The sequence below is a fragment of the Camelus bactrianus genome, chromosome 15, assembly GCF_048773025.1.
Source record: "Camelus bactrianus isolate YW-2024 breed Bactrian camel chromosome 15, ASM4877302v1, whole genome shotgun sequence".
Taxonomy (NCBI): domain Eukaryota; kingdom Metazoa; phylum Chordata; class Mammalia; order Artiodactyla; family Camelidae; genus Camelus; species Camelus bactrianus.
In genome coordinates, this window is record NC_133553.1 from 49,697,000 (window position 1) to 49,715,348 (window position 18,349).

At 38.3% G+C, this 18,349-nt stretch overlaps 1 protein-coding gene across 17 annotated transcripts in view; it reads right to left on the minus strand.

Annotated features, from left to right (window-relative positions):
• The window catches only part of NRXN1 (neurexin 1), a 1,021,265-nt gene that overhangs the window by 634,620 nt on the left and 368,296 nt on the right, over window positions 1-18,349 (minus strand). For 10 of the 17 annotated variants that reach the window (XM_074341128.1, XM_074341127.1, XM_074341130.1 and 7 more), the window contains 3 exons: window positions 11,668-11,969; window positions 9,535-9,579; window positions 8,361-8,522 (listed from right to left, as the gene is read on the minus strand). In XM_074341128.1, coding sequence (XP_074197229.1) covers window positions 8,361-8,522; window positions 9,535-9,579; window positions 11,668-11,969 — 509 coding nt within the window. The remainder of the gene's footprint in view (window positions 1-8,360; window positions 8,523-9,534; window positions 9,580-11,667; window positions 11,970-18,349) is intronic. The other 7 variants (XM_074341129.1, XM_074341133.1, XM_074341132.1 and 4 more) reach the window with 2 other exon arrangements.

The window sequence follows — 18,349 nt, forward strand, 5'->3', positions numbered from 1 at the left end:
TTTATCTTTCCTATTCTTTTCCAATTCTGAGAGCAGAACGAATTCATTGTGCTTCAATCCCATATAATATCCTGCCCATTATAGAGCTGAGGAAAGAGAGACGGAGAGGATAACTCAGATTACTTTGTCACCTTCTCTTTGAAAGCATTACAAATTTTCTCTGGCAGAATTAGTCACATCTTCTGCTGTATTTTTAGAGCAATTTTCCATACCTTATTTAAGGAACTTGTATTGTAATTTTCTATCTCCTTGTCAGGTTCTGCTTCCCAGATTCCTAAGTGTGTTGTCTTATTTATCTTTGTGTCCCCAGTGTCTAGTACAGAGTCTAGCACACAGTAGGTATTGATTAATGTTGGCTCATTGAATGCACACACACATACATAAGTGAATGGAACAATTTAAACAAGATACACTAGTGGATGCTGAAATTAAGAAGAAATGTTTTAGTCTTAGATATTATTCATTATTACTTTCTGCTGGGCTAGAAAATACTATATTCTATAAAATGCATCAATTCCTCAGAATTAAAATGTCACTGGACCCCCTACCAAGCCAGGCTATGCTAGCCTGATATTTGAAAGCACTACAGTGCATTATGCCAACTGCTGATACAGTTCCAGGCTATGGGGCATCTGCTGAAAATGATGAGAAATAAAAATCTGTGGCTCCCCTGGAAGGGAGGTTGCTACGTTCAAAAAGCTGAATTCCAGACAAGGACTCATCAGATGCTTTGTAGACGAAAGAGCCGAGTTCCACTTCCTCAGGGACCTGAGCAGATGGGACTCCCTGAACCCAATCTACAAGAGGAGTGTCTATGGCAAAAAGCCTGGTTTCTGCCCCAATTGCTTATTTCCCTTGTCCCCAAGGCTACATTGCAAAGAAGCAAACTTACTTGTAGCAATCCATGAAGTCAATACTTTATAGGAATCTAAAAAGTACTTCCAAATGTGTGGGGGGTTTTTTTTGTGTGTGTGCGCAACCCGTTGGATGGCATACGGTTGGCTGCAGAGTACAGAATTTATGACAGGCATTATTATCTTATTTACACACTTAGAGGAGGAAGGGTATGAAGACTTAGAGAGGTGAGAAGAGTTCAAGTCCATACCAGTTAGAAGAGTGGAAGCAAAAATTCCCACTGGAAGCTCAGGTATAACTGGGCACCAGAGAAATACTCCCTGCACCCTCCTCCCTTCTCCCACTTAGACACCCCCTTCTCCAGCATCCTAGCGATCTAGGCTGCAATTTTGTGTTTTCTTTCTCTTCAAGGTTCCTGTAAAGTTCACTTCATTTCATTATACCTTAATAAAAATATTGAGATTAGAAAAAGAGAAGCAAGATTACATTATGAGTAAAGGAAGCAACACAGAGTAGCGGTTAAATAAAAGGACTCTGTGGCCCGATTAGTTAAGGTTCAGATCGTGGCAAATTCTTTAGGTCAGTTACTTAACTTCTGCTGTCCCCAGGTCCTCATTTGTCAAACAGGGATAGTACTAGTGTGTAATTTCTGTCATGCTCAGAGAGTTACTTTTGAACATATAAAGGACTGGAAAAAAATGGTAAGTGTACCCCCCTATGCAATTTAACAATAAAAGCAGTACCAAAGACAAAATGCCGTGTCACGTATAAAAATTGCTTCTCTCCTCCCATGTCTCCCTGGCTGCTATGTTTGAAGCACTAATATCAAATGGTTTCACACAGTTACATTAATTTATGTTTTAAGAGTAAACTGTTATGTTTGCTGTACTGCTGATGCCCCTTGGCACAAGACTATCGGGTAACTCACTGGATGTTGCAGATATTACATGAGAAATAGAAAATGCTTAATATATTATCACTACTCTGGAATATATATCAGCTCCCTGATCGTTGCAGCAATAGCTCTGACTTTTACCATCCCTTTTTATAATGCCTAGTATAATCCTCACCACAATTAGGTACCACAGAGTTTATATCATGGAGTATGCTGGGATGAGCTCATTCAGGCAATGTGCTTTAACTAGGAGAAGTACCCAACTTACGGATGCAAAATCAAGGGCAGGGTGCAACCTCACCACTCAGACACGTGTTCTGCTGAGATTTCAGGGGCCTCATTTGCATAATGAAGATATCATTATTATTACTATTATCTTCACACTGGTTCTTGGGAAGACATCCTCAAAAAGGAAAGAGGTTAAAAGAAGTTAAAAGAGTTAAAAGAAGCTGTGGCCTGCTGCCGTGAAAATGAAAAGAGGCAAGGGTAATTGATCTCTGTTTGCATTTTAGTGCTGACAATTTATTACAGCAAAAGAGTCGAAGCACATTTCTGTATTTCCAAGATCTGAAAGAAATTAGGCAGGGCTTATAATAAATCAGGTTAATGGCACATGAGAATTTGTCAAATTCTTTGACATTCCCACAAACTCCATCTTGCTTTCTCGTTAAATTTTTAAAAGCAAACTGCCATCTCCTGTGTTTTAAATCAAGTGGAGAAAATTTATTTTCTGCCTAGACCAGAACTTTTGCCCAAAACACCGTAAGTCAATTTGCCTCCTCTTCAGCTGGGCTAAACTAAGTGATCTTAACAAGTCACTTAACCAAGACCTGGCCCACTAGGAAAACAGCCCAGAGCCAAGGTGTGAATCCCCATGTTACAGGAATCCCTCTGTACTTCTGTACAGTCTATTATTTTGGCGGCATTAGCAAAATCTATCTTAAAATGGTTCACGAAATTGAAGACTTTTTTTAAATAAAGATAATTAAGGTAGAATCTATCATCTTTAGCTATATAATAATATGGTGAGACAAAATATGGGGATCTGTATGGAAAATGTTTAGGAAGAAGTGAGATGGGAATGCAAAAAGCAATCCTCTTCCCAAAAGAATGAATGAGGCATGTGGAAAGGTTAACATAAATGCATTATAAAATGTCACCGACCCATATATAGACTGTGACAATGTAACAGGAGAGGAAAGACAGACACTATCTATGGGCATCAGGTACCCTGACAAGGAAGAGTCTGGAAAAAATGAAAACCTGGGAGAACTGTGTTTAATCATGACTTTGCAGACCCTATGAGGAGATCCTCCCTAAAGAAGTCCTCCCTCTTCTCAAATTGCATGATTTATAGACATCGGTGAAGATCTCCTTATCCTCCAAAGTTCCCTCCAGGTCCAATTTCTCCAACAGGTCATAAAGCTTTTTGTTTCAAAATTGGAAAAATAACTTGAAATGCAAATTATGCCATGGATTTTTGTTCTTTCATGTAAATGACAGGCACTCTACCCTCTGAGTAATGAAATAAGACAGAACAGACACCTGAGAACCCACATCTAATGAACTGGTTCTACCATAGAGGGGATAAACTGTGAGGCCTTCAGAGTCCTCTAGAGTCCTCTTTTGTCCAAAGAAGAAAAATAGGAATTAAAGGGTGTCTGCATGAAGAAAATATGGCACCTCTTTCCCCAGTGCTGATACTGGTACGTTGTGGGAATTACAGCAATATCACCCCCGCAAATGGCAGAGGGGACCACGCTGATAACGTGTAGGAATCAACTATTTTTTCACGGTGGGTGAAAATGCTTACATAAGAGAATATTTTCTGAACCTCATCCACCTCATAGCATCTTCCAAATTTTTAGTGCTAAAAGTTTCTCAGTGTAATTAAAGGCTGTGCTGATCTAATTAGGTTGACAAAATTTCAGGAGGGATTTAATTCCCCCTAGCATTTCACTTATTTATTTTTTCTAGAATCAATCCTTAGGCTCATCCCAAGCATTTAGTGGTAGAATTCTAAATTTCCTCGCAAATGCAGTGTCTCTGCTCGCACAACTCTTTGTAAAACCTCCAGCAAGTACACAAGGCTAAAGACAAACTTCAAATACAGCATTCGAGGTCCTTTATCAAAAACAATTCTTTCCTCCCTCCTCAGTTTCATTCCCCTACTAACAAGCTCTGTTGAATAATCTTCACGCTGCAGGAGGGAAACAGGTGTTTCAAAGCACTTTGGAGGCACAAAGAGACGAAGAAATGCGTAATAGCAGAAGCAGATCCTGAGGCAAGATTAATGAGAGGGCAGCATGACCCTTCCTTCTAAGTCGTTTACTACAGAAGCCCTCGTGGTCAAAACATTGGGATGGAAGCACGTATTGTGAGTTTTCCATTATCTTTGATTATTAAACAAACAAGACAAAAACCTCTAATGAGCACCTTAGGAATCAATTGTGATACTTTTATATAGAAAAATGCTTTCCAAGCAGTCTAAGGTGAATGGACAGCGCTGCAGGTGTCCTCAGACAGACTCCGAGTATCTCACTTGGACACCATGGCTGAACTTTCTATGGCGACCTCTAATTCTCTCTCCTGCTGTAGCAGTCACTCAAAAACTGCTTGTTAGGAAAATTAAGTCTAATTTTAAATGATCATTAATTCTTATCTAGCAACATATATTTCAGGTTTTAGTGAATGGTATAAAAAATGAAAAGAATATAAACAAATGTTTGTGCCTGAGAATGACTAGTATTGCTTTCGTAAAAATCAGATTGAAAAAGCTTATTTTTAAAGACCTGTTAACCTCTAGGAATTTCATAGATGTGGGCTATACGTGATAGTAATCTATTATTTACAATTTTTCCTTTAACTTTTCTCAAATTTATATCCTCGAAAGTCATTTTCAGTAACCTCGAACATTTCTCCAAAGGTTTTATTTATGAATTTATTAATGATGAAAATATAATTTTTAAAAAACTACTTTGATCCCCTTATCATAAATTCTTGGCAGTTGAAAGCTCTTTCTCAGTTTGAACAAAGTATTATATGAAGTTTAGGTTAGGTTTGGCCAAATTGTGTTGAAATAATTTTACTTCAAAATTTGATCATCACTAAAATAAATAAATTTCTCAATGAGAGCTGGTTGCTTTATATGCAAATCAAGTCTCATTTCAAATGAGCTTTTTCAAATTCCATACAAGGAAAGCCCTAACTACTAACTGCTACAGTAGATTATGGGTTGTTTCATTATGTGGAGCTTTTTTTTTTTTTTTTTACTTTAATCTTTAAAGAATAAAGATGTGAATTAGTGAGAGTGGTAAGCCATCCCTATTTTTGTATCTTGAGTGCCACTGTTTTACAACGGAACAGAGCCAGCCATTCAAATATTATAACTTATCTGACAATATTCTGTCCTCTAATATTGTTACCCTTTCATTGCTCTTGGTTGGGACAAATAACTTTTTAAGGTCTGTTTCCCCATTTCCAAAATAAAGAGGTTGGATTTGGAGAATGACTTCCAGGATTCCTCCAGTCCTAACACCCCAAAATTTCTTCTATGACTTCAGACATAGTGTTAGTAGTATTTCCCCCAGGACTGATCATCCTAAGAGGGATTACATCCTAGACTGAAAATAAGAACGTTATGAGCCATAAATGAAATCACAGTTAAGATTTTATACCACATGCTATAGAGCAGAAAGTCCAAGACACAGTTAAGGAAAGCTCACACGGGTTAAAGAGAGAGGTGGTGACAACGAACATGGGGATGCCCTTCTCTTTCCAGCAACTCTGCAAAGCTCACCTACCTGAAATATGGTGATTTAACTCAACATCTATGATACTTTGTCACAATTTCATTTCAGGAGTAGGAAGAGCAGGGCATTCTAAATAGATTGTAATTCAGACATGGACAGAAACTATGAACCATCCCAAAGCTCTCCAAGTGAAGTGTGTTTTGATTTACACGCTGACAGTGCCCGTATCCTTCTACCCCCTACTGTGTCAGGAGGAAATAAAGTGTGAGGGATTACACCTCAAGAAGACACTGCCACGTGCCCCAGGCTGTGGAAGAGAGTGATGTAGGAAATGCCCTGTCAGGAAGAGCAGTGGTATCTATCCCAAACCTCTAGAGACAACGCCATGAGTGAAGCCTCATTGTTTTGACTCAGTAGCTGCCAATTAGATGTCACATGGAAGACCAGCTGACTTGTTTTAGCTTTAGTGGTTTCTGTGGCTGGAAGACCAATTTAAAAGATACGTATAAAATAGATCAGCAACAAGGATATATTGCATAGCACAGTGAGTTATAGCCATTATCTCGTAATAACTTATAATGGAATATAATCTGCAGAAATACTGAATCACTATGTTGTACCTGAAATTAATATAATGCTATAAGCCAATGATACTTTAAAAAAAAGAGATGAGTTCTAAAATGCATTAACTACCCATTAACACTTAAGTATTAAGGATGTTAATCTGAAGTACAGTTCAATCCGAAACAGTAATTTTAGGTGAAGGCAATCCACCCAAGCTTCACACACAAAACGTTGCCTCACCCAAACTGAACTGTCAGAAGACAATGAGGCTCAGCTGAACTTGGGTGTTCGCTGTAGAAACTCTCATGTTTTTATAGGATACCCTAAAGGGCTCTTTAGCTAGATTCCAGATTCTGCTAGAGATCCTTGGATTCCCTTTCCTTTTCCTAGTCCTTGGCACGATTATAGACAGAGCAGGGCCCAGAGGCTGATGGCGGGGTGACCTGCTCATAGTGAAAGCGAGGAAACCGTGTGGATGGCTGGGGGTGTGATTCTGCCTCTGCCCCAGTTCCAATCACCAGAAGGTGGTTTTAGGCAACATACTGTGATATCTTATTATGTTTTTTCACCATATTTCTCCCCAACCTGAAACGCATTCTCTACCCACCAACAGTCCAAGTCATAATTATCCCTCAAGTCTCTCACACTCTTACTCTTCTGTGTATTTTCCTTATCTACTCAATCTCTCACTCATACCACTCTCTTTTGAACTCAGATGGGTGTAACTGTGCCACACAATTTAATACCTCATTCATCACAGTCAATTATACATTTCTAAAAGTTGTTTTAGTTTGTAACAAACTTGAGGGTTTACCCAATCTTCTAACAAACATTTCTACTGGGACACTGTATGATATGGGGGCTAAGAGCACACAAGACTCTGAAATCAGACTTCTTTGGTCAGGCTCTAGGCTTTAACACTTGTTAGCTGTGAGACCTTGCTGAAGAAACTTACCTGCTCTGAACCTTAGTTTCCTGGCCTGAAAAATGTAGGTAATTATTACCTATACTGTGGAGATCCCTGTAAAGCTCTTAGGGTAGCATCAGGCACAAAATAAGAGCTCAGAAAATGCCTATTGGTAGTACAATAATAATTATTATTATTAATATTTTATTATGCTCACAGAGCTTACCACAGTTCTGGGTTATACGACATATTCGTAAAAAGTAAAAGTTGTTCTCTAGGAGGCAATCAATCCCTCCCACCGCTAAGCATGGTTAGATTTGGTCTTTTCAAACTGCATCTCCTTGTATATGTTAAAAGTACAGCTTTTTCAAATCTCTCTCTTAGGACTCTTCTATGTGCATCCACATCCTGGGCTATGCAACATCCAATATGTTCACAGACGTGAAAAACAGGTAAGGATAATTCAAGCAGTGATTGGTTTTCACGGATGCTTACGTGAATCAAGTTTCTGTGATTAGAATATTTTTTTAAAAAATAAACCAAGGTGTATCACTGCTTACCAGTAGCACCTATGGCTAGTCATTTATAAATTTACAGGAATCAAATTTTACATTTCAGAGGTCTACATCATTAAACTACAGCCATATCATGCAACAGGAACTTCTGGTTCTAGCAGCTAAATGAAATTGGGTTGTGCCTGAATGAAAACAGGCAGCTTTTATGGAAAAAAATATTCACACAAGTTGACATCCAAGGACTTCCTGATCTTTTTCTCCTCATAACCCAACAAGTTCCAATGCTATCAAAAGTTACAACCCACAACAACACCTGAGAATGAGGGATGAAATTGATGGTATCTTTCAGCCTGCTAGTTTCAGTCAGGTAAATATCAAGTAAGCTCATCAGATCACGAATGAAACAGTGCTAATTCCTTCAGAACATATTTAAAATACAGGAACAAAATTATTTCATTGTACAGATTCATTTTGTTTTGTTTCATTTGGTCTCTCTTGTAGCCTAATTTTTTCTTCTTTATTCCTGTAATGCTCAAATGAGTCACCACTGTATATATAACACTTAAGGCATTTGAGAAGAAATGAGCAAGGCTTAACTCTAGACCCAATATTTCTTTGTGTTTGACTTTCTTTTATAGCCAATACACAACTGCCCATGCAAATCTTAATTGTGAATTACTTACAGACTATAGAGAAGAAAAACTTAATTCCCTCATAATGTTCTATGAGCTGCCCCCATCCCCCCGATCCTGAATTTAAGGTTGTGCCCTTTGACTCTACAAACATCAGGTCTTCAGCAAAGATGCTTTCTGTCCGGATCTGAAATGATGAGATCATGAATTAAGAATGATTCTGGTGACGGTGATATTTACCTCTTTGAGACAGCCCATAAAGTTGTTACTGACTGGTGACCCTGGCAGGTCTGCTGTGCTGGGACTGCCTCCAACATAGAAAAAGTCATCAGACCCCAGCATGGTATAATCTTCTTGCGTGTAGCCCGTTGTGGTAAGAATCCCATCCACTGATATTGTCACCTAGATAACAAAGCACAGGGAAAGGACACGCTATACTCAGACCTAGATACTGTAATCCTGGGATATGCCTGTTTGTGTTTTGTTTTGTTTTATTTTTTCATTTTTCTTTTTTCTTTTTTTTTTTTTTTTCTGTTCGTTTGGTTTTTATTTTTAGACCTATGGCGGAACCCATTTTCATGTCTGTTTGAGGTTTATTCTTGGATTCTATTCAACTAGCCCTAAGAGATCTAAGCTAGTTAGAGAGTTAACTGATTATTGAACTCGTGTCAGCATCGTCCCTACTGCAACTCAAAAGTTATTCAGCAGACACAAAAATGGTGTTAGTAAAATGCCTCCTAGGTTAGTTTTGCTGGTGTACATATTAGTAAAGTTTAGTCGTCTGTTATCAACTAGTCACAACGTGCACCTTGTTAACAGAAAAGGCGCAAGCTCTTTCCAGCAACGTCACTATTTGCACTACTGAGCAGCAGTTGTCCAGCATGCAAGTGCCTGAGTCCATGCCAGAGGGGAGGGGAGGCAACACAACCAGTGGAAGCGGCACACGCGGATGTGCACATGCAGGGGGGACAGTACAGTTCAGAAAGGAAAGGAAAGAAAACGGGGAGAACCAAAGGAAAACACAACTGCTCCGTGATGACGTCGGGATGAGTGGGCGTGGCGTCCCCAGCATTCCCACACCGAGGGTGCATGCCATGCGTCATGAATGGTTAGAGGCTGGCTGAGCTTGCGGTCACTCGGGCCAGCCACCATTTTGTTTTATCCCGGGTTAACCACAGCTGGATGCAAAAAACGTTCGAAACGTTAACGATGCCCCTACAGGTGAGTTGGAAAACAGAAGTTGACAGGAACAGGTGAAAAATAAGAAGGTCAACAACAGATGAAAAGAAGGAGGTCAAAGTAAGCAGAAGAGTACCAACCGCAGTTCCTCTTTTGTTAATGATGTCTACAGTTAAAAGAAAGAAAGAAAACACACGGCAAACCCAAAATAAGAAACAATTAGAATGATATCTACCGAACAATGTAGTTTGTTTACCATAGCGTGTCCAATGCCTGAGTGCTTTGTGGAGAAGGGGGGAGAAAGGAAATTAAAAACTGTGAACAGAATAACGATCGTTACTTAAAAAATATGATGGTCTCTACCATGTTAGTACATTTTTTGACTCAGGTAACGGTTAGTAGAATGAAACATTCCATGAATGACATGTTAGTTATTAAGCATGTTAGTAACATAGAAAAAGGGCAAAAAAATTTTACAAGAAAAAAGCAGACTAACAAATAGGCCTCCCACAGAGGTAATATTTTTCCTGCCAGTATTGTTCGTAACTTGCTATGAGACAGAAACAGACATATGGCAATGTTCCTTTGTCTCCCTGAGTACATCTGACAGACAGTTAAAACCTCTAGAAGGGATCCAAAGGCCTAAAGCTCATCAGCTGACCACTGCCGCCTTCTGCCCATAAGTAAGTGGTCCCTCCCCCGCCCTGGCCCACCCCGGCCCCGGAAGATTCGTAGGAATCGGTTGGCATTGCCCTGCTACTCAATTTTACAGCATACAAGGACTCCTCCTCAACTCCAAAACTTCCTTCGGTCATATTGATGGACTTTAGGGTCACAGTTTACTGCAATGAAACAAAGCAAAGATCCTGACACATAGAATGAGTAGAATGGATTTGTTTTTCATCTGTCCTGCCACACATGCACCCCGGCTGTGTAACTGCAGCTTCCTGTGCGCTACCAATTCGCAGTTTGGTTTGTGACCTGAGCAAAGGCAAATCTAGAAAGCGGGGTCCTCAAGCCCCACCCTTCCTTCTGTGTGGCTCTCAAATGAGCCTACGGCCTCTTGGTGAGAATCTGAGAGGAAAAATAAAAAAGGGAAAAACCAAAGAGACACGCTTAGAGGAAATCCGTGGCCTGCAGCTAGCCTGACAGCGGGGTAGGCACCTCTTCCCCCAGGGCAGGTGTGAAGCATGCAGGGCCCCGCCCATGGCAGTAAAGCCTCTGAAAGGTCTTGGAGGGTCTCAAGAACTCCTTCGCTTTTACGTGTCTGCCTCAGCTAATCTCAGTCTGCACTCCTAAAATTCCTGGTTGCTTCTCTAGCTTGGATAGTTTAAGCCTTGCAGAAGTGGGAAAGAAAAGGTTAGACAGTTAACAGCTCAGAAGGGGAGGGCTGTTTTAGTAAAGGAAAACCAGAGACAGTCCGGTCATTCTGCAACTGTACAGAGAAACAACAAATATGTTAAGGATATTAGATCAGCATATACTGCAGAAAAATTAGTCACTATCAACACTTAACAAAACGATACATTGTAATATCATAAAATTTCAAATAATAACAAAAACTTATCATGTTCAATATAAAAGGACAATCGATTCACTTCCATCTGTATGTATATACTGTAATGATATGTCTGCGTTAAAAGTATACAGTATACGTGGACCCACAGATTTACTGCAAAATTTATATTTCCCTAATATACAGACACTTGTAAAAATTAAAAAAAATACAATCAAGAAGAAATGGGCATCTAGAAGATAAACTGGCCTGTCCAGGGACTTTTGGGGTTTAGCTTAAGTGTCTGTGCTAAAAATAAAAATAACTTCATAAGGAGACTCTTTAGGAGATGTGGAAACCCCCAAAGTCCTTTGGCCCCACTCAGGGACTTTTCCTGTCCCTATTTCAGAGGTTGGGGTGGGGAGGGAGTGGGGATCAATCCAATCCCAAATCACAAACACACTGTTGTTGTTGTTTTTACTACAAAAAAGGAACTGTGATTTAATGACCCCAATGTGCATGCTTCCAAATGATCACCATGAAAACTATAATTTAAAATCAAATAAACCAAAAACCAAAAACACAACAGAATCACACACATCACAGGAAGGGCAGGTTGCAGGGATATCCTTGCAGCCCTCTGGGAAATTGTCATTACGTCGCTGTGTCAAAATAGCCTTTTGGGCCCCCGGAACTTTCTAGATATGCCCCTGCTCAAGTACGGCAGGAAGATTCATCTCAGAAGAAGAAACAGCTAATTTGTAAAAGACTCTGAGGAGCCCTATATCATGTTGTTAAGGTTTTCAAGTACCACACACACACAGCTGTAGCGAGAAACAAAGCCAGTTACTCTCTTATCCACTGCGCTGTTACCTGACGCAGATTCCTGGTGACTTTCACATCATGCCAGGCATTATCATTAAACTTCCCGTTCACGGGCTCCACTAGCGCTTCAAAGGCCCCTGATCCCAAATTAATGACCAGAGAGACAGCTCCATTTTTCAGGGCGAGATTGACATAATCAGCTGATTTCCCGGTGTGAAGCATCAGTCCATTCCTCTGAAGGGTTTTAAAGGACAGAGTTATTTCATCGCTGCTGCTTTGAATGGGGTTTTGAGACAAGTCGTAGCAGAAGTATTCAGATCCCTTGAAAGTGGCGATATATTCTTCTTTTCCTGGAGGAAAACAGATACATACTTGCGTAAGTAAACAGACTATGCAAATCAGCACATCTCAACAGAAACAATAACTTATCAGCCCCCGAATGAACTCTTTGTCTAATGAACATTCATGACAAGAGCCCTATCACAGAGAGTCAAACAGGACTGTAGGTGGCAGTATGTTTTTAATAAACCTCCTCAGCTATTGGGCCATCGACTGCAATAGCTGAAGCTGACATTCTTGAAAATTCAATTAATTTTTAAGTATCACTGCAAGAGCTCTGATCAGAGAAAGCAGCTCTGTGATATCTCCAGGGCACAAATCAGGTACCATAAATGCATATTGGATGGTTCTACTCTGCTGGCAACAATGGATTCCAATGTGTTTGCAACATTCTCTCCATCCAACTGAGGCGTTATTTTAATTTTCAGTGAGACATTTATATTCAAAGATCTTCTCAGTGAAGAGCCAAATACTTCCATCACCGAGAAGCCATAGCAAATTATCTGGTGAGGGGAAAGTAAAGAAAAAAATAATAGAATTTGGTCTGGGAGTAAATGGATATTCTATAGAGCACATGCATTTTTTCTCCCTGGGTGGAGGGGGCAGTCACAGAAAGCTTAATGGCGTCAGCTGGGTTGGTGGTTCATTCCCTGATCTCACCAAGCAGATGGCAGGGCTGGTTTTTATGAGACTGGTAAAAATTCCAGTACATCATCACAGGAATAGCATGTAAATGACATCTCAACATTTTCTATGTATCTCTGTCTTCACCATAGTTAGGCGTAACAACGTGGATCCCACAAAATGTTACATCCAACAGGATTGTGGCTGTTTGGGAAAAGCAGTCTTTTCCCACTGATTAAGTGAGTTTAACCAAAGGAAGAGTGGAAGCCAAAAGTTCCCTCAATTTTCTAGCCAATGCTGGTGTAGTGCCAAGAAAAATGAGGCAGCATGGTCTGGACTTGGCTTCTGATAAACTATAAACATAGAATTATAAGTGGTACTAGAGAGTCTTAATCTGTTTCACTGGTAATATAGCATTTCTACTCTGCCCACTGGAGGGTTCATATGCCAACAGGGGTCTCACCCTTACCCTGGCAATAGGATTTTACCTCAGGCCTATTTTCAATTAATAGTCAGATAATTCATGTCCTTGCATCCAGAGTTCAAATCAAGGTCTCAGCTCACCAGTGCCCAGTGGCCTGACTCCCTGGATGCAGAAAATGCCACAAGCAGCTAGAGGTAGGCAAGGCATGGCACCGAGTAAGGCAGTGAGCACCTCGGGGCTTTCACAAGAGAGAGAACCTCTGAGGAAGGGTCACTGCCTGCTGGTAAACCATTAGCGAAGACTAGCGGTCCAGCCAAACCCTGCACATTCTGAGGCAGAATCATAGCAAGGACAACCCAATGAATACCAGAGGGTCCCTTCCATTCACACACTCAAAATATTGGCTGAGCACCTCCCAAGGGTTAAGCCCAGGGTTAGTCTTTAGGGACAATGCCGTGACCAAGGCTGACTTAATCCCTGTCTCTGAATGTCTACATTTCAGATGTTTGTTTTCCTGGTCAGTTCAGTATGGCAAGTGGCTTGACACTGGGAACCAGCACAACTAAGAATTTCTGATAAACACTAGGGGAAAAAACATAGGCTAAACTATGAATTTAGATCCTAGCTTAGCTACCTGTTAACTGCATTGGGGGCAATTATGCTTTTAAAATCTCAGTTTCTAAAAATGGTTAGTGATATCAGTCTTCCAGGATATAATGACATAGTGCCTATACAGGCATCTGGCAAAGTTTGTGGGCACTAGAAATGGTAGCTGTCTCCCTCCTTGCCTGCCTAAGGTAATAAATATGATGAATGATCTAAAACAAATAGCGTATGTCATACTTCATTGTTAAATCTAGGATATTCTCTTTAAGATCAGAAACAGAACAAGGATGCCCACTATCAACATACTGTGCTTGAAGTCCTAGCTAACGTAGGAAGACAAGAAAAATACATGAGCGTTATAAACAGTATAAATGAAAAAAAAAATCATACTAGCAAATATTACTGAACAAATTGAATGACCAAAATAATCCTTAAGATATTTCAGAAAGATTGTAGGGTTCTATATACTGAGGAAAATCACTGTTTTAAACATATGAACAGATTTATAGATTCAATGAAATTCCAACAGAAATCTCAATAATTTTTAAAAACTGTGAAAAGCTGATTGTGCAAGTTCTATGGGAAAAACAAAGAGGCCAAAATAGCCAAGATACACCAGAGAAAGATTAAGGAACTTTCCTGTGTAAAGATAAACATTTATTAGAAAATTATGGTAAGAAAGATAATGCATTAGGATTGACAAAAGGGGGAGAATAAAGATAATCGAACTAAAAATAATCTTAAGCATATACAAAAATGATTTATATCAAGTTAGGCATTACCAATAAGTGAGCAAAGTATAGATTAGTCAATAAATGGTGCTGGGGCAACTGGTTATCTACATACATAGAGTGAAACTGGACCTTTACATCATTTTGTTTACAAAAATCAATTCTCCATGGACTAAGGATATAAATTAGTGAGGTAAATCTGTAAAATTTCTGTAAATTAAATAATTTAAATAATCTGACAAGAAATTACAATACTAAAGTATGGAAGGATTTATTAAATAGGCATTAAAGGCATAAAAAGCACTAATAAAATACTAATACATCAGCTGCATTAAAATTAAGAACACTTGTTCATCAATAATACTATAAAGAGAGTAAGACTCTAAATAAGTTGTTAGAAAATATTTTCATACCAGATTAATCTACGAATAACTACAACACAGCTTATGAAAAGCATTCTGATAAATCAATTTTTCAGAAAAAGACAAACAAGGGGAAATGGGCAAGAGAAATGTAAATAATTTTATAGAGAAACAGATATATATGTGTATGTGTGTGTGTGTGTATGCCTTATAAATAAATAAAGAGATGCTGAATCCTATGAGTCTTCAGGGAAAGGCAAAAATCAAATTATATTCAGATACTATTTCATAGCCGTAAAATTGACCAAAACAATGAAATGGAAAGATAGAAAAACTCCAGGCTTTGTAAAAGTTATAGAAAAACAGTAATTCTTATCCAACGTTGATAAGAGTGCCAACGAGCTGAAAATCGACCAACTGCAACAAGCACTATTTGGCATTATGCTATCTCACAGGAATGCCACATATTATGAAGGTATCAGTCTTTAGAAAATGGTTACTGTAATCAATAAAAACAGCATTCCCAATGCCCTTCACTTCTCTCTGCTCACTGCTCTCGTCATTTGAGGACAGGTAGTCAAGTGAATTCTGATTCATGTCCATACCCGTACATCAGATAAGGTGAAACCCGCCACTGGAAGACGACATTTGCAAACTTGTCACCCCCCCCCGGACACTCAGAATAGGCCTCTGAGACAAAGGGGGTTCTACAGGCCCTCGTCTAGCCCAAGCATTTAATTTACATTATTAAGAAAGTGATGCCCATGGAGTTTAAATGGCTGTCAAATTCAGAAATTATGTCAGTAACAGAAGCAGGACTAGAGCTCAGCCTCCAACTACCCTTCTAAGTAACAGAGTTTAGGGGCTTCAAGCAGTTTGGTCTAGTTAAAAGGCAGTAGCATTTTATTCAAGTGACCTTCTGTCATTTCAAGTCTACATAATTCAAAATAAATCTTGACAAAGGATTAGTTTGCCATATAATGTGGCAGAGCCAAAGGGAAAAATACTAAACAGAGTTTGTAGTTTATTAGATGAAAATCTTTGAAGTTATACATGTACTGGCGACATTTCACACTATCATATTGCTATTACTTGAAAATGAAAATAAATCTCTCCTTTTGTATTGTTTAATATCAAATTTAGATTATTGAAATTTGCATTAAGTACAACCACATAATTTTGGAAAAATTCACTCTGTATATATATCATTATCTCAAAATGCTGTAAATGAGACATGAATCTAAGCAGGGAAAGTATCTTCGCTATGTTCTTTTTCAAGAAAGAATAGGTATACTATATGAAAATACATACATCATTCCATTTTCTACTAGAGGACTGTGATTCCTTCAATTCTTTGTCTGTTACCATACGGTCTTTGTCATTAAGTTTTGTGCTCTGTCACATGCAAATATCAAGCAGCACAGTAAAGAGTTATTTATGCTTTCCTGTTGAACACTTAAAGAATAGGTCTACGTTCATTTAAAAATATGTACCAAATATCTTGTACATTTCTAATATGTTCTAAAGTAATAAACATCAAAAAAGAAATTAGATCCACAGCAATACATATTATCAACAAATACTTATATCCAAGATATGCAAAGAACTTATACAAATCCATTAAGAAAAAGAAACACTAGAAAAGCCAACTGGAAAATACTTGAACAGACACTTTTATCCGTAATAAAAGAATATCCATATGGAAAGATGTTCAACTTCATTAGCATTCAAAGAAATGCAAACTAAACCACAATAAAATATCAATGCACTCCACTACAATGAATAAAATGAAAAAGACAAAATGTACCAAGTGTTAGGAAGTAGAGCAACTGCAACTTATATACTACTGGTGAGAATTGCATTTTTGGCACTATCTTTTAAACATCTGCCTATCTTATGACCCAGGAACCCCCACCTTGTAAGAATACACTTAACAAAATGGACACAAAGATCAATAGAATGACATATCAGAGTATTTACAGCAGCATAATAACCTCAAACTGAACAGTATTGAAATGCCAACCAGTCAAGAGTAGAATGGATAAATAAACAGGGGTACAGATACACAATGGAATATTAAACAGAAATGAGAATCTATGTTCTACAACTACATGAAAAAATATAGATAAAACTCAACAATAACATTGAGTTTTTAAAATGCCAGAGACAAGAGAACATACTTATGATTCCATTTATATAAAAAATTTTAAAACATAAAAAACTAATCTCTACTGTTGTAAGTCAAGATAATGGCTACCCTTGGTAGACATAAAGGTGGGGGGATGGGTTAGGAGGACTTTTTGGGTGCTAGCAATGTTTCATTCTTGATCTGGGTGTTGGTTATGGGTGTGATCAGAGTGTAAAGAAATCTAGAGTGTACACTTACGTGTACTTTCTAGTACTTATACTACGTTTCAAAAATAATTTAAATAATAGTTTAAATAATCTGGATGACAGAGAACAAAGCAAATTCATTTGATAAATTATCTTCCTTCTGATTAACAGGATGATATGAGCAAGACATTACTCCTATTAATGCTACTTTTATTAGTAAAAACAAAGATAATAGCAATAGTAATAATATGAATTAGGTAACATTTAAAAACTTTCAATGCATACTAATATCCCTTAATACCATTTGCTCTCCAGAGCAACCTCACAAGATTTAGAAAAAATATATAGGCTGCATGAATATAATTATAATTGAAAGATCATTCTCTAAAGGTGCTGATTAATAGATCAATGTTAAGACGAAGGGAGTCTGTCACTCACAATAGAAATGTTATGACAGAATTAGAGAAACAATTAAAAAAATAAACTGTTCAAAAACTTGGAGTATTTTTCTAATATTCTGTATGAATTTGCTTTATGTTGCTATGCAACTGGAGGAAGAGATAATAGGATGCAATTGGAGGAAGAGATAATAGGATGCCATTGGATTTTAGTCCTATTCAATTTTTACCCCTCCAATAACTTAAACAAAAATACACAGTTCTGGTTCATCTAATTTTCTGAAAGAAAGTTCAATGGAAAAGTTTGGAATTGTATAAATTCTTGTTACGCTGACTGCATAAGCTGATTTTGACGAAGTTAAATTTGATACAAATAAACCTGGGTCCTCTTCTCAGGTCTAAAACCACTCAACTGAACAAGTAATAGTATATAGGAAACATGACTTCCCAGATATATCAGATAAAACAAATAAAGCCAAATTTTTAGAAGACTTAGGACAGGAATCGGTAGTGTGATGGAGGCACTCAAAATATCCCGGGCGAGCATGGATTACATTCATGAAAATTCTTAGAAGAGGGACAGGATGGTCTTGTGCTTTAGTGCTGGTCAGATCAAGCCTGTTATCACACTCCTACTTAGACAAGCTGAAATGTGTCTGGATATATGCTAAGATGATAAAAGTCTTCTAGATGATCTAAGGTAATGCTAAAACCCTCTAAAGAAAAAAATTCAGGGGATATATGACAGCATCTTCAAACATCTGGAAGGATGTCCCCTAGAAAAGTAATTCCATTTTGTACAGAATCGGGGGTGTAAACAGAATCGAAGCATGAAAGCTATGGAAAAATACATCTCAATATAATGAAGATTTTCTAAGGTATTTATCCATAGGTGGAACATTCCATTCAACA